Source organism: Typopeltis vanoorti, chromosome 15 (genome assembly GCF_054136105.1).
Source record: "Typopeltis vanoorti isolate ZY-2024b chromosome 15, IOZ_Tvanoo_1.0, whole genome shotgun sequence".
NCBI lineage: Eukaryota > Metazoa > Arthropoda > Arachnida > Uropygi > Thelyphonidae > Typopeltis > Typopeltis vanoorti.
Genome location: NC_143563.1, coordinates 72571783 through 72589941, shown reverse-complemented (window position 1 = coordinate 72589941; position 18159 = coordinate 72571783). Strand labels below are relative to the sequence as shown.

The window sequence follows — 18159 nt, the reverse complement described above, 5'->3', positions numbered from 1 at the left end:
TAGTGTCAGGAAGTGAAGTACTTGGATAGCAAGTAGCTCAGCTTCTAACATAATATTTTGAACAGTACATGCTAAAACGATGTGTAAATATGATATCTTAGTTAAATGCATTTTTATTATATTGTCATCTGAATAGTTCTGTATTTGCTGCTGCTGCTTTTGTTAACATTTTGACATAAAAATAATTTTTATGCTTAAATTTTTTTTATTTCAGTGTGGTGGCAAAAATGTCCGCCTTATTGTGATGAATAACCTTCTTCCATCTTCCATCAAACTTCATCAAAAATATGATCTTAAAGGCTCCACATACAAGAGAAAAGCCAGTAAATATGAAAGAAATAAGGAATCTCCTATTTATAAAGATTTGGATTTTATGGAACATCACTCAGATGGTATTTATTTAGAACCTGAAAAATACAATGCATTAATAAAAACAATTCAAAGGGACTGTAGGGTAATTATCTTTTGTTTACTTCATCAATCCATTGATTGCATTATTATTATTATTATGGTTAAATTAGTTTTAAGATATAATTTGTTTTTTTAATGAAAGAAATTATTTTAATATCATAGAATTATAGAAATCATTAAAAAGTGGTGGCCAGATGCCTATAAACAGTGAATGAAAGTTTTATATATTTACACACACACATCATCATCATCAAATTTCTGACATGTACCCTCAAGGGGTGTACAGGATATGATAGCACTACATGCAAAATTTACATCCTTATTAACTTCCTATCTACAATTTTCTTTCAAATCAATCTGTTACCTGTCAAGACTCCAACATTATCAGATCTTATATTTCTATCTTCTAAGGCACTTTTTACCATATCAATCCACCTATATCTTGGTCTTCCCCTTTTTCCTGCCAACCTGGCAGAGAACGCTTTTTTCCCCTAATTTGCTAATTTTTCCTTTGTTTTGCTTATCACACACACAAGAAGTACAAAACCTCTAGCACATCAGTGCTGTTTATGTTTTTGAACAACTGGAGGTCATAATTCTTATGGTAAACCAAGGGGAGAAGTCTGTTCCTGAGCACAGCAACAGAAGGTATGATGAAAAAGATGGATGAGAATGATTACCTTGCACACTACTGCAATCTTTGTAATTATATGCTATGACCTTCCCTGTTCTTGCACCAATATGGACAAGCAGTTGGTTTGGAGCTGAACAGTTAAATTATGTTTACCAGCAGTTCCTTGTGTGCTCATGAGTTTGAGGAAAAGCAGATGAATGCTGTTGTCAGCCAGTGTGGCAGAGCATCCCTGAAAATACCTGTAGAAGATTTACGAAGCAGAAGCAGTACATCTATATTTATAGTGAATGAGAGCTGGGTCACAAATTAACTGAAATATTCTCTTCTAGACAGCATTGAAGCATTTTTAGAGCTGGTTTTTGATTTACTACTCCCTCTTCTCCATCCATATGTGAGAACAGTATTCTAAGGTAAGGTGGATTTGGGATTTATACAATGTTTGAAGCTACACATGTGAGAAATAATCATTGTCTTGAGTGGAAATCGATACAGACAAGGCTATGGACGGATCTATTTATGTCAGGAAAGCTAGGAGCATGAATCGGTTCAGGAAGAGGTATCTGATATTGTGTGGATGACTGGATATTATCAAAAGTGAGAGGGGATGAGGTGAAGCATAGTTTTTCCTTTTGTGAAATAAGGTAAGATAATGTTTTAGTGATATTGAAGTTGACAAAGTTGTCTTCACTCCACTGAAATATAGCAATGAGGTCAGTGTTCAAGGTGCTGATTATAGAAGATCTTGTAACTTAGAATATATGGGCACTGAGGTTTTGTCGAATGAAGAAGATGGAGTGTATTGTCTTCAGCAAAACTTTTGATTGGTGATAAAGGATGAATAGAAGAAAAACTATGTATAAAAGTACAGAACTGTGATCTTGCATTGGTTGGAAAATCAGAAGAAAGTAAGCCATCCACGATGATGCAGGAAATGATCCAAGAGGAAATTTGGAAATTATAATAGACAAGAGATTCTTGTTTTATCCTTTACCCAAACATAAATAAACAAAATGTTTACTTATGCTTGAGTGTGAATTAAAATGTGAATTATCTTCACATCTAGGTTACTTTTATTTTATATAAAAACAGATGGCTTTACAAGTTGCCCTAGTATCCCATAATCTACTTTCTTTTGGATATATATATTGCCATACATTATGGGAAGAATCACCACCCAGGCTTATAATGCATTCCTATAACTTTCCCCATGCACGGTAATATACATATTCAAAAGAAAGTGTGTTGTGCATTATGGGATACTTGGCTTATTTGATATGAGGTCATCTACCTCCATATACAAGTAGCCTAGTCATGAAAATACTTCACCCACAAACTTTTTCTTTTCTCGTGCATGGGTAAAGGATTAAAACAAGAATGTAATTTCTTGTCTTTCATAATATAAATTGTAACCAAGCAAGTAAACATAAATTGGCAGTCCAGTTACAAAAGGCAGATGATAGACCACATGATGATGATTTGGTAAATAGGCATTGTACCAGAAGACCTCAGAAGCCTTGAAAATAAATAGTGACTACTTGAGTTTCACCAAGCCTTTCCAAATCTTGAGTCCATAGATGGATTATGATGACGAGATGATCTGTTCAAGTGGCAGAATCCATGTTGATGATTGCTAATTAACTGGTGGGCTTATAGGTGATGGAGTTGAGTGCAATGGGATGATAGTTAGGTAGCTGGCTGACTGGTATCTCCTTTCTTTGTGATTGGTTGTTTATAAACTTGTTTCCATGCTAAAGGGTAAATCCCTGAGTATGAAAGATTGTAAAGTTGATTCAGGATGTGTATTAGTTCAAGAACACAAGTTTTAAGCATAACTGCATGGGAAGGGGAATACCACCAGGACTGGAAGACTTGTTGGTTATCCAAGCTGTTCTTCTTTTCAGCCATTTTCTGTCCACTGCTGGACAAAGGCCTCCTCCAGTTCATTCCACCTTTCTCTGTTCTTGGCAATGGTTGACCAATTTTTCCCAACAAAATTTGACAATTCATCAGTCCACTTTCTTTTAGGACATCCTTGGCTTCGTTTCCCTTCTTTTAGAATCCAATTCGTTAGTATGGTGGTCCATCACTCATCTTCTCTTCTGAATAGATGTCCTGCTCATTTCCATTTAATCACTTGTGGTGAAGAATGATGTCAGTGATATGAGTCTGGCTTCTTATCCAGGCTTCTTCTCCATTTTTCTTTGAGTGTTGCTAGTTTATTTGCCAGTGCTTTTTGTTACAGATCAAGTTTCACAACCATATGTGATGACTGGAAGTATATACTGGTTAAATGTCTTCCTTTTTAAACAGAGTGAGACATCACTGTTTTGAAAAATGCTTTTCAATTTTCTGAATGCACTCCTGGCAAGTTGAACTTTATTTATTTCCTTTTGGAGTCCACAGTTTAGATCAGTGAGATGACCTAAATATGTATATGAAGAGACTCTTTCCAAGAAATTATTTTCTATTATTATGTTTTTTTGGTGTTACAAAATGATTAAACATGATTTTAGTTTTTTCTCTGTTTATATTTAGATCTGGTCATAACATCAGAGAACATATCAATAAGTTATTTAGTTACACCGTCTCCACTTGGGGAAAGAGATCATGTGGTCTTGACCTGGGAGATTGTAAGATGTGCTTAATATTCTGTTAAGAAGGGGGTATATGTTGAATTACAAGGCTGGTGATTATGACAAGCTGAGAAATCAGCTTTCAGCAGTGCTATGGCATGAGAATTTGAAGAAGAGAGATGTTGATGGTGCGTGGGAGATTGTCAAGGAGTATTTAAAGAAAGCTGTATCAGACTATATTCCCAGAGTAAGAAGGAGAAATCAAGTAGGAGTAAGATGGATGAATAATATTATTAAGCAGGAGTTGCAGATAAAGAAAAGGTTGTGGAGGAAGTATAAAGAAAAAGGAGAGGAGTGTTCCCATGAGCAGTACAAGGTACAGGCAAAAAGAGTAACCTGTATGGTAAGAAAAGCCAATGCTAATTATGAGAGGAAGCTAGCTGATTAATCCAAAAGAAATCCTAAGACGTTCTTTCATTATGTTTCAAGTAAAAGGAAGAATAACCATGGAAAGATTACTTTAAAAAGTGTTGATGGTAAGGAAATTACAGAAGCAAATCAGATAGTTGAGTTGCTTAGTGATCATTTTGCAAAAGTGTACCATCTTGGTCGTGATATTGCAGTGTCAAATGTGTCATTGACTCATGAGAGGCTAGAGATAGATGAAATAGAGGTGCTTAATATATTACAGAACCTTAATGCTAACACTGCCATTGGATTAGATGGCATATCAGTCCATGAGTTAAGAGAATTAGCACCTCCTCTAACCAGGCTGTTTAATTTAAGCCTCAGTTCTGGTAAAGTACCAATAGAGTGGAAAGAGGGGGAAAATAATTCCACTGCATAAGGGAGGCTCCAAGACTGAGGTTGCAAATTATAGACCAATCAATATATCTGGAGTGAGGGTTAAGGTTTTGGAGAAATTGGTAAAAATTAGAATTGAGGACTGGGTGGACAGCAATATGATACTTTATAAGGGGCAAACAGGTTTTGTAAAGGGTAGGTCTTCCCTCAGTTACTTGCTTACTTTCTATAATAAAGTAACAGTGGAGTTGGATAAAGGAAATCCTTACTCTGTGATACTGCTGGACTTTGCAAAGGCATTTGACAGGATTCAAACAGAACTCTGTTGCATAAATTAGAGCAAATGGGTATGGATCCGAAGCTGGTGATTTGGATTAGAGGGTGGCTGGTGAATAGATATCAAAGAGTGGTTTATGGAGGAGCTGAGCTCAGGAGAAGGCAGGTGACTAGTGGTGTACCTCAGGGCTCAGTGCTTGGTCCTCTATTGTTTAATTTGTACATCAATGATATTGAGACTACTTTGAAAGGAAATATCCACTTGTTTGCTGATGATAATGTAAAATTAGGAAGAGTGATAGTCAATTCAGATGATGTAGATATCTTGCAGGGTGACTTAAATAGGCTGACTGTATGGACTAAGATAAATGGCTATCAGTTTAACGTGGCTAAGTGTAAGGTGATGCACTTTGGGAGGATGAGATCACATGCTGTTTACTATATTAACAGAATTGAACTGCAAGAAGTTGATGAGGCAAATGACTTGGGAGTTATTGTGGACAGAGAACTTAAGTTTAAAGGGCATATTGCAAAGATTACCAAAACATCACATCAAATTACATGGTTGTTGAACACTAACAAGCAGGGATAAGGAAGTTATTGTTCCACTTTATAAAACATTAATAAGACTGCATTGGACTATTGAACACAGATCTGGTCACCTGGATTTCTTGGTGATGAAGAAATGGTGGAGAGGATTCAGAGGCAAGTCACAAAAATTGTTGTGGATCTGTGGACTCCAAAAACTAGCTGATAGACGTAGGAGAGGAGATATGATAGAGGTATATAAATTATTAAAGGAATTTTATAGGATTGATACTGATGAAATTTTTAAGACCAGTGCAGGAAGGGAGAGAATGAGGGGCCATCCCTGGAGATTATGTAAGAGTGTGGTTATCAAGGGTGTTAGGACTAGTTTTTTTGTTTGGAGGGTTGTGTTGCCAGAGGTGGTTGTGAATGCTTTGTCTGTGAATTAATTTAAGGTGTATTGTGTAAATAATGGTTAGTGTGTCAACGTAGGGTCTCCCGTGATGAGTCTTTTGACTCCATTGAGACACTGTTATAATAATAATAATATTTAGACTGACTTTTCTGCTTTCATGATATAGGTCTTCAGGAGTGTTTGCAAAAATTATATCATCTGCATATCTTAGGTGTGTTAAGTTTCTGTTATTAATTTTTATCCGAAGGTTTTTGTCCAGTTTATATTATTAATTATTTCTTGAAGAATTGGACTGCTGTAAAGATTTTGGGTGATAGCGAGTCTCCTTGTCAGACACCTTTTTCAATTGATATTTTATTGCTACTCGTGTGAAGTTGGATTGTTGCTGTTGCAGTGTGGTATATTTCCTGGAGGAGGTCCATATATTCTACAGGAACTCCCTGATTCTGGAATGCTTTGATTATTGCTTTAGTTTGATGGAATCAAATGCTTTTTCCAAGCTGTTCAGAATTCTGTTAATGCTTTTCTAACAAAAGACCAGAAAAGGCATGTCTTGGTAATGCTAGAGATACTTTTCCTTGATCATCAGTACAGGAGAGAAAAAATTCCAGGAAGTCAGTCTTGTCTTTTGGTGATACAGTGGTACCATCTGAATGCGAGAGAGAGAGACGGTACCACTGTATCACCAAAAGTGGTACAGTGGTACTGTCTGAATGCGAGAGAGAGACGGAGACAGGAGTTTTACCCAGCAACCTTTACAGAGGACTAGAAGGCTTATTGAGCAAGAGGCACTTGGTTCTTTCAGAGTCAGATTTGGATTGGCAACTGCTGCATGTTATCTTTGTAGACTGAGAGGAATGCTGGAGTTTTGGTTTCAAGCTTGTATACTTACAAATGTGAATGTTCTGCCTTTGTGGCAGAAGGAATTGTGCATAATTTAATTAGGAAATTACAGGTGGGCAATAAAAGTTATGGCTGGTATTTGAGGTTTTGTTAAGAATACTAGATAGGTTTAGATATCTAAGTGGTGCTACACATCATTTAAATTTGTGTTGAGATCTTGAATGTTGAGTTATCCCTGCTCACAGTCTAGTCATTTGCTTACTCTCATTCCTATCTTTGACACTCACATTCTCACATCTGTTATCCATAATGTCCACTACTTCTGACTCTACACTCATTTCTGGCACTCACTTTCAATTTCAAACAAACCATAATGCATTCACCTCAGTAATGAGTGCATCTCACAAGATACTAAAGTAAATGCTAAATCTAACACAAATTAGAAATATGACTAGTTTTGAAAACATAATCTAGTTGCAATTCTTCCATATCCCAACAGCCTCAACACATACATATAAAGAATTCGATACAAGATTCAGGCAATAGTGATGAGGTAATGGTAAGAGCAGCTGTAGTGTACAACAACACTAAACAAAAACTTCATGAACAGTAGGCAACTTCATTTCAATTTGACTGATGTTTGAAACTTTCAAGATGAGAAATTAAATAATAAGACTATTTGTACCTGTAGAAACGGGGTAGTAGGTAAGAAGCAGAGGATTTTAGAGTGAATGTTCTAGTGCAACTGGCAGAGAAAAAGATAAAGCTAGTTCTGGAGATCTAAACAGCTGAATATAAAATAAATCCCAGATACCTGGAATTCTTTTAGCAAAATTTAGAGAATAGAGCAAAACTAAAAACAGTTGGGTATCTAGTAAATTTTTATTCAGGAACTCATATGGAGAGAATGCATACGAAATTAAATATCTTCTGAGTGGCTCCGGGTACACGAGTTCACTGAGAATTTGAAAGAAAATGATCACATTTTATGCAAGATAAAATAATTATCACAATTAAAAATATGAAAGTTTTAAAAATAATCAATCAACCAGATTTCAGAACAGATCCCACCTTATTATTAGAGGAGGAAAATATAGACATTTTGAAGACAAGAACGAAACCATGGGGATAAAATTATAAAATCTGAAGAAAATTTTATTGATTTAGTTATGGAGATATGTGAAGTTCTCTACAAGGATTGGAAAAAAGAAACTCTTATTGAGACACCTGCTGACTTATTTGTCAGGTACTGACAAGTAATTCTGCAGGTGTCTTGAGAGAATACAGGATAAAATGTAAAAAACGTAAAAATAACTAAACTAGGGTCACTGGAAGGCTTGGGTAAGTATATAGAAGATGCATATTATGGAGGTGGCAAAATGTTTGAGTTTATTGAAAATGCTTAGAAATGGAGGAAGGAGTAGTGTAAAAGGAATCAGATGAGGATGTAAATATCTGTAATAATCGCTCTATAAACAAGGGAAGTTTTTAAAAAATGTGAAAGTTACAAAAAAGAATTACCATGCTGAGTCTTCAAGGTAAGATTTGTGCAAGCATACTAAGAAGAAGTTAAGAAAAATTCTGGAGGAGAAACTTGGGGAAAGAACAAACTAGGTTTAGGCTAAGTTGCCAGACAGATTTTTACTGTAAGACATAGAAGACAGACAATGGGAATGTACCAAGACATTTAAGCTTTGCAGATCTGTAAAAAGGTGTATGAAGTGCCTAGAGAAAATCTGTTAAAAACACTACAATTATATCAGACCTACACAGAAAGTTGCAAAACCTATAACAAATCAGTACCACATATGGGCAGTAGATTAATGTGAAAGAAAGTATCTGTTAACTTGTTTCCTTGAACATTTGAAAGTTGTAGTCTTTGGGAAGACAGAAAGGCTGTTCAAAGGAACCGATAAAACAAAAGTTGATAAAGAAGTTGGTTCAGTATATCTGAAGTGGAACAGTAAATGAAGTTGACTGGTAGCTGCTTCTTAAAGAAAGTAGGACAGTTCAGCAAAACATCATCATCATCAAATTCCTGCCATGTACCCTCAAGGGGTGTACAGGATATGACAGTACTACATGAAAAAATTACATCATTACTAACTTCCTATCTACAATTTTCCTCCAAGTCAGTCTGTTACTTGTCAAGACTCCAACATTATCAGATCTTATATTTCTATCGTCTAAGGCACTTTGTACCGTATCAATCCACCTATATCTTGGTCTTCCTCTGGGTCGTTTTCCTGCCAACCTGGCAGAGAACACTTGTTTTGCTAATCTTTCCTCTCCCATTCTATTTAAGTGACCATACCACCTGAGATTAGCTCTGCTAATGCATTTCTGGATGCTGACAATGTCAAGTTCTTTCCTAATATCCTCATTTTTAATATGATATTGCCATTGATGCCATCTGTTCATGCCTCTAATCTTTCTCAGGACTCTCATATCTGCGGTCTCTAATCTTTGGTCAAGTGTTTTATTTCTGACCCAGCTCTCAGATCCACAAAGTTAAAACTGGTTTGAACACTGTCTTGTATACAGCTAATTTAGTGTTCCGACTAATTTCTTTCTTATTCCATATGAATTTATTCAATTGACTTCCCACCATACCAGCTTTGCTGATTCTGTTGTCTATTTCTATATTTAATTTACCATCTTCAGTAAAAATCGTGCCTAAGTAGCTGAAATGTTTTACTTGTTCCACAGGTTCTCCATTCACAACACAGGTGACATTTTCAATGATTCTGCCTGTTTTCATTGTCTTTGTCTTTTTATTGCTGACCTTCATACCATATCTATTACAACAGTTATTCAATTTAGCCAGAGAATCTTGCAGACTTGTAGCAGATTTATTTAGAAGTATAACATCATCCGCATAAAGCAAAGAGCTGACATTAACATCTCCAATTTTGATATCAGGTTTAATACCACATTCCTTCATAATTTGATCCATATAGATAATGAATAACAGAGGGGATAATGTACATCCTTGTCTCGCACCAGATTTAACATTAAACCATCTTCCTGTACTTTCTTCAATTCTAACTGCTGACTTACAACTCAAATAAAGACTAAGTATTGCTTGATATAATGCCCCATTGACACCATATAATTGCAGCGTATTGAATAGCTTCTCTCTTGGCACCTTATCAGCAAAACATTGTCCCTAAAAATATCTATAGAATAGATATGAGCCAGAAAAACTCAAAACTTCTTTGAGAGAGTGATTAGAATAAAAATCTCGCATAATCTTGATTTATTTATGTTCATTTTTTTTACAGTATTGTATATACTGAACATAAAATTTCGTAAATAAGGTTTAGTTATATGATAAAGTAATTTAAAATATATACATATGTTATTTGCATTTACTAATGCAATTGTATGTTTAGTATTAATGGAGTTGCATGCGGTTAAGCAGTAGCATAATAAAGAAGACTGAAATGTATTTAAATAGTAAACTTGCTTACTGAATGTTGTAATTCTTAAGGATTTGCATAGAAATAACATTGCATGTATCTTATTCTATGTTTGTTTAAAGTAGTTCTTATGGCATACACTATTACAACATTCAAGTGCCGTAGTAACCGCAGCCATGTTGTCATTGGAGTTTTGCTTTGCATCTCGATAATGGACATACACATTAGTTGTGAATTTTTAAAACAGCTGTCACTAGATAACAGGAATGCTAGTAACCAAGTTGACAAGCTAGGAAGGATCTGGAAAGGTGGAATAAACTACTGAGTTAAGCTTGATGATCTCAGAAAAGTTTTATATGCACCTTTATCTACTCTCCAAGGAGGAATGTCCTTCAATTGAAGTTAATTGAAGGACAATAATGCATCTTAGTGAAAATATTCTATGCTTAATCTAAAGAAAGTGATATGTGTTCCAAGGGTCGAGATGGAATCTGCAACAAAGTTCTTTTTATTGAAAGTGCATTTGGAACTTCCGAGTTAAATGTATTTTTATTGCTAGAGTGATTATTCTTCATGCATATCTCAGGAAAATGAGCAGAAGGTGCATTAACGAAACCTACTTACTAGAAGACATATGCAAGTATACTAGTTAAGTGAAATCTTCACTTTTTATTGTATTCTGAGGGATTTGAAAGGTAAGACTGAATGAATGAATGAGCAGAAATAAATGAAATGAAGGAAGATAAATAGGACAGTGATAAAATAAATGCTGCAAAGAAAGCTCTCATATAATCAAGTGAAACTATAGAACTTTTAACTGAATACAGTGTTCAATTTTTGTATATTATTTAATTCTCAGTACAACGGGCACATTGTACTGACAATTCACTTATAAGCTGAATTCAGCAGGATTCTAAAGGTTCTCTAAAGCAGGGTTTCTTCCCTGCTTTAGAGACCTTAAGTAAGAGAGTAGTGGCCTCACATCCAAAAATCAAATTCATGTACCACTTAAAGACATTCACAAACATTCATTACCCACAAAGATTCAAACAGGCAACCTGTTGGTCATAGAATAGTGCTATTCGCTCAGTGCTATTGTCTCTATTAAATCACAGATTTCTTTTATCTGTTCTCCATGAACAGTGTAAAGGTAAATATCTTTCACAATAAATTGTGACAAATGGTAATGGGATGGTAGAATGGTTAGAAGATTAAGAAAACAATATTGAAGAGTTTTGTTGGAATTGTGTTTAGAGTTTTATGTAATTATTCCCCTTTTTATACTGGGTGTTAAGGAGTTGGAGATTTAAACAACAGAGTAGAAAATTAATGCCACAGTATTTTGAGAAAATTGGAGAAAAGGGCAAAACTAGGGCAGGACATGGACTAGTCATCACTAACACCATATTCCAACATAAAGTTGTGCACAAATTCATGTGAATAAAAAACAAAACAAAATAAAAAAGTCTTGAGTATATTATCGTATTTACTCGAATATAACTTGCACTTTTTTCCACAAAATTAAATGTAAAAAATCCTGGTGTTAGATATATGTGGGGATTTTCAAAACTAAAATTTTTCAGGAAAAATCTAAATTGACGTTTATTATTATATCCTCAGTATTCATTATAATTTATAGTTGCTCACATTATTTATTAAATGAATGCATCATCAAATTCCTGCCATGTACCCTCAAGGGGTGTACAGGATATGATAGTACTACATGAAAAAAATTACATCATTATTAATTTCCTATCTACAATTTTCCTCCAAATCAGTCTGTTACTTGTCAAGACTCCAACATTATCAGATCTTATATTTCTATCGTCTAAAGCATTTTGTACCGTATCAATCCACCTATATCTTGGTCTTCCTCTGGGTCATTTTGCTGCCAACCTGGCAGAGAACGCTTGTTTTGCTAATCTTTCCTCGCCCATTCTGTTTAAGTGACCATACCACCTAAGATTAGCTCTGCTAACGCATTCCTGGATGCTGACAATGTCAAGTTCTTTCCTAATATCCTCGTTTTTAATATGATATTGCCATTGATGCCATCTGTTCATGCCTATGATCTTTCTCAGGACTCTCATATCTGCGGTCTCTAGTCTTTGGTCAAGTGTTTTACTTCTGACCCAGCTCTCAGATCCTTAAGTTAAAACTGGTTTGAACACTGTCTTGTACACAGCTAATTTAGTGTTCCGACTGATTTCTCTCTTATTCCATATGAATTTATTCAATTGACTTCCCACCATACCAGCTTTGCTGATTCTGTTGTCTATTTCTATATTTAATTTACCATCTTCAGTAAAAATCGTGCCTAAATTTTAATTATCAACGTTATTTATGTAATTGACTGCTTACCTTCATCACACAACATATTTGAATGAGTCTTTTAGTGACAGTACTTCTGAATTAAATTAATTATTTCTTGCAAAATCATGTTCCAAGTTCTCAAAATCCAGTTGCACAGTAGTTCTAATGATGGTCTCTTAATCCATCCCCCATGCAATCCAAGATAGAGTAAAAGTCAATGCTCTCACTCCCACATTTTCTCTCCTGGTTTGCTTCCATCTCTGTGCATATGATTGGTGTGGCGTTAACAAATCGCACGACTCAACAATGAAGGCAAACCGACAATTGTCGAGTTGAAATGCTGATTCTCTTCAAATGAATTCAAAAATATCTGAAACTGCCATAACAACATTCACTATATATTCTCTACTGGTTTGCTTCCGTCTCTGTGCATATGATTGGTGTGGTGTTAACAAATCGTGCGACTCAACAAAGGCAAACCGACGATTGTTGAGTTGAAATGCTGATTTTCTTCAACTGAATTCCAAAATATCTGAAACTGCCATAACAACATTCACTATCTATTTCTTAAAGTTTTAAACTTTTTTCGTGTGTGAACTATATGCAAAACCTTTTAATTTTTCTTTTTTTTTTGTAAAGTAAAATGAGGGGTGTGAGATATATGCAAAGGTGAGTTATATATTCGAGTAAATGCGGTATTATTGATGGTGATATCTTCACACTGGTTCAGGATACAACAAAAGAAGATTTGAAACAGGAAGTGATCATCATTTGCTTTTAGCAGGATAAAAATTAATATCATATTGAAATGAAAAATTATGTAAAAAAAAAAAAAAAAAGTTTTAAAAAGCATAAGAGATGGTCAAATGTACAAATACTATTGGGGGGAGAGGAAATGGAAGAGTTTGAAATCATGTTAGCTGTAAGCAAACTTGAAGAAAAAAAAAAATTGACTAGCGAGGATTTAAAAATCTAAACATCACCTAGAAAATAAAGCATATTGCAAGATCCTATTAAATAAATCAGTATAAGCTTTGAAAGAATACAGAGAGAAATTTCAGAAAACTAAGCTGTGTGTAAAAGTAGCTAAACAAAAGTTATAGGAAGACTATGGTAAGAATGTAGATATTAAATATGAGGATGGCAAAATGTTTTATAGGCTATTGAAAAAAAAAAGCTTAGAAAGGGAGAAAAGGAATCATAGATAATAAAGATTATATAAAAACTGAGATAAAGATATGCTCGATGCTTTTAATAATTAGTTTTAAAGATTGTTAAATGAAACAGATCAGTGGTAAAATAAAATAAAATAAAAATTCATAGGTTACTTGAAATGTGGTAAAGCTGGAGTGGATGATATTTGAAATGCTCTCAAATATAGGGATAAAAATGTTTTACAGTAGTTCTGCTGCACAGATTTTAGACTGAAAGGATGGATCTATCTTCATGGGAAAAAAGTTGAGGATTTTGGATGCAGTTGTTTTTCCAACAGCAGCTTATGGATTGTGAGACTCAGAACATAAACAAGTTAGATAAGAAATAGTTAACCGCTTTTCAGATGTGGTTTTACAGAAAGCTATTGAGGATATGTACTTAAAGGTATACAAATGAATGGGTGTTAGAAAAGATCAGATCTTTAAGGCTCCTTAAGGATATTGACAGAAGAAAGTTAAAATATTTTGGACACATTGAAAGGATGGAAGGATGACTTCTCAGGACAGTAATAGAAGGTAAAGTTCCTGGAAAAAGAGGAAGGGGCACACCATCATTGAGCTGGATTGTGTGTGTGGAGTGACTGATCTTCAGAGAGTTAAAGCCTCCAGAAAAGCATACAACAGTCCTACATGGCAAGGACTGGTGTGGCACATTACCGAGCATCCGAGTGACCATACAGAATCTGTGGATGATCAGTGAACAGAAGAAGAAATCCTGCACTGTATAATTCAGAAAGCATGGTGTGGAGATAGAATTACAGATGATTCAAGCCATCATAGAACTCATCTGTAAGCAGAGAAATAAAACAGGACTACATGGCAAGGACTGGTGTATAAAATTGAGTATCATTTTATAAAATTCTTTGTAACAGAAGGTTTAACGGCTAAAGAAATTCATTCGAAGTTCATAAAAGTATATGAGCACTCTTCTCCTTCGTTTTCGACAATTATGAAATGGGCTGCCGAGTTTAAACGTGGCAGTACCAGCTTGAAGATGATTCACGTGAAGGACGTCCAAAAAGTGTAACAACACCAGAAATCGTTGATCAAGTGCATGATATGGTATTGGATGACTGATGAGTCAAAGTGCACGAAATTGCTGACTATAGGCATTTCAAAAGAATGTGTAGGATCTATTTTGCATGAAGAATTGCAAAAAAAAGCTTCACGCAAGATGAGTGCCGCACTTGCATGAAAATCTCTGAACAGTGCTTGGAGCATTTTAACAAGAATAAAACTGATTTTATGTGTCAATTTATTACTATGGATGAGACTTGGGTTCACCATTCATACACCAGAATCCAAACAGCAATCAAAACAGTGGACAGAAACTGGTTGTTCAGCACCAAAAAAGACAATCTGTTCCATCAGCAGGAAAGGTCATGGCATCGGTGTTTTATGATGCTAAAGGAATTTTATTTATTAATTATCTTGAAAAGGGTAAAACAATAACCGGGGAATATTATTCTGATCTTTTAACCAGATTAGAGGAAAAAAATCGTGAGAAAAGACCTGGTTTGCAAAAGAAAAAAATCATCTTTCATCAGAACAATGCACCTGCCCACAAAGGTGTTTTGGCAGTGGGAAAATTAAGGGATCTGCACTATGAATTGTTGGAATATCCACCCTATTCCCCCGATTTTTGGCTCCCTCTGACTTCTATCTCTTCCCAAAACTAAAACTTTTCCTCACTGGTCAGCGTTTTTCTTTGAATCAAGAGGTGATTGCAGCTGTAGAGGGATATTTTGCAGATCTTCCTTAGAACCACTACAGGGATGGAATAATGGCGTTGGAGCATCTCTGGAATAAATGTATTAGTCTTAAGGGAGATTATGTTGAAAAGTAAAAATAATTTTGAAATTATGAATTCATTTTTTTATTGTTAGGCCGAGAACTTTTCAGACCACCCTCGTAATGAAGAACAGGCTGGGTTCTGGCCAAATAAAAGTTCTCAGGATCAGATTTTCAAATCAAGATAGATATTTTTTTTTGTTATTTTCTTGTGATTTGTAATCACAAGAAAATAACAAGGATCTGCATTTGAGTTTTGGGATCAGGAAAAAGTATGTGACAAGATTCCACAAGAGAAGCTTTTCAAAACACTACAAAAGGAACATTCATTGTATATTTCTGTGAACAGGAATATAGACAATATAGACTTCTTACTTTCTTTGTTGCCCTTCATAATCCCAATTCCTTTTTGAAATTGCAAGTCATTCTAACATTCAAATATCTAGTTTGTTTTATACAGCTGTCTGAAGCAAAAGTGTTGTCTGTATCCCTTGAAATGGATAAAATTGAGTATCATGAGGTTATAAAATTCTTTGTAAAAGAAGGTATCTCTTGTATCTATGCTCCCATGATATAAAGACCAATCGATCAAGGCAGAATCTTGAAGTTCTTTTTTTTTCCTATTAACCCACCTTTATAATGAACAATCTTTAATCCATCATCATTCTGCAGACTGCCCATCACCTTGGGCATTCTTCAGGATCCTTTCACCATTTTCTCATTTCCAAGAAACCTAAGTGATCAGACCTGAGCATGCAATGATCCACATATCAAGGCCTTATAAAGAGAAATAACTTTTTTTTAACTCTGCTTTTTGAGTTGTTTTATAATAACCAAGCACTCATATGAGCAACCTTATCAATGTACTCTCCAAACTTCGACTCTGTCTACTGCCCTTAATTCTCTAGCTTCTGCAATTTCCTGGAGCACAGTTCTGCCATTGTGATATACAGCTTATAATCTATTTATACCAAAAGGCATAACTTTACATTTCTCCAAATTAAACTGATACCCATTTTCTTTTGCCCATACTGTCAGTCTGTTTAAATCATCCTGCAAGCTCTCCACATCACCTTGACTAATTACCGTACCCAATTTTGCATCATCAGCAAACAACTGAATATTTCCCTTCAAGTTATTTTACATACAAATTAAATAGTAGTGGTCCAAACAGACATTCTTGTGGTACACCCCTATTCACGTACTTTCTCCTGAATTCTGCACCTTCATCTACTACTTTTTGGTATCTGTCCATCAACTACCATCGTATCCATATCACCAATTTCATATCCATTCCTCGTTAGTTCCAATTTGCATAGCAGAGTTCCATGTGGCATCTTGTTAAATGCTTTTGCAAAATCCAGCAGTATCATCATGTAGCCACTTCCTTTATCCAACTCAGGTGTCATTCTGTTATAAAAAGTTAGCAAATTACTGAGGCATGACTGATCCTTTCCAAAACCATGCTACTTCCCATAGAGTATAATATTCTTATTCACTCATTCCTGAATTCTGTCTTTGACCAATCCTTTTTGCAAAGAATTATTTTACCCCTCTTCCTCGTCACGAGTTATTTAATTTTAAGTATTAATAAATCAAAATGATTCTGAATTTATTCTGAATTATTTTTTTTTTACTGTGTGTCATCAAAATTAAAGCTGACAACTCCATGTATATATTATTATTCTCCATGCAATTATTATTCCCCCACCCCTCTCAGGATTGCATTGTTTTATGTAAAATAGAATTTTAATTTTTAATCTTTATGAATGATACATGTTCGTTACCCCTTATTCTTGTGTGCAGCAGTTATTATTGTATAATGGCATTTTCCTCCTGTTTTGTTTTTAGGCTTAATTTAAGGCATTGCTTTACATATAGTATTTATTTTATATAAAAAAGTAGGGAAATATATTAATAAGCTTTGGTAATTGATTATAACAATGAAGCTGAAGCTTGGCAACCAAGCTCTGCAAGCAGTATTTTTTGTAGTTTATGGTACAAATTATCCTTATATACAGTGGTGCCTCGTACTTCGAACGCTTGAGAACGCAAGAAATGTGATTCGCAGTTCGAACTATATATATTCCAGGAACTCAGAGTCATATAGCATTAGACAGTTTTGGCACGCCATGGGGCATGCTTCTCCCCCACTAATTTCCCAAACATCTGAATAGTTAACTTAAAAAATGCACACATGATACAAGTACTGAAAATGGGGAGTTTAAAGGAAGTAGATGTTTCGATAAATTAAAAAACGAACTGGGGTCCATAGTGTTGTCATGTACGGAGAGGCTGCGAGTGCCGATGTAGAAGAAGCGGAAAAATTTGTAAAAACCTTTAAGGAGTACGTGGATAGTGAGGGATTTGTATCTCAACAGGTTTTTTTGGAAAAAATGCCCAAAAGGACCTATATCACAAAAGAAGAAAAGACGACACCGGGATATAAACCTATGAAAGATAGAATTACTTTGCTGCTTTGTGGTAATGCAAGTGGAGACTGTAAGATAAAAGCCTTTGCTCGTGTTTACCATTCTGAAAATCCACGTGCTTTTAAAAAGAACACTGTCATAAAGAGCAAATTCGGTGTTATGTGGAAGGCCAACACGAAAGCATGGGTTACCAGAGAGTTTTATCAAGAATTTGCTCCCACTATAAAAGCTTATCTTACTGAAACTACCATTAAAAGCTCTTCTAGTGATGGACAATGCTCCTGCTAATCCCCCAAATTTAGAGGAGGATTTAATTGGTGAATTCAGTTTCATCAAGATTAAGTTTTTGCCACCCAATACCACTTCTATCATACAACCCATGGACCAGCAAGTGATTTCAAACTTCAAAAAACTGCATATTAAGGCTATGTTTCAAAAGTGCTTTGAAATAACCAATACCACAGAACTGACTCTTAATGAATTTTGGAAAGAGCATTACAACA

General features: G+C 35.0%; 1 protein-coding gene across 1 annotated transcript in view; it reads left to right on the top strand.

The window, feature by feature from the left end:
• Nucleotides 1-18159, top strand: part of LOC150098880 (phosphatidylinositol 4-phosphate 5-kinase type-1 alpha-like) — a 322543-nt gene that overhangs the window by 96935 nt on the left and 207449 nt on the right. The window contains exon 8 of the mRNA XM_090405835.1: nt 215-454. Coding sequence (XP_090261961.1) covers nt 215-454 — 240 coding nt within the window. The remainder of the gene's footprint in view (nt 1-214; nt 455-18159) is intronic.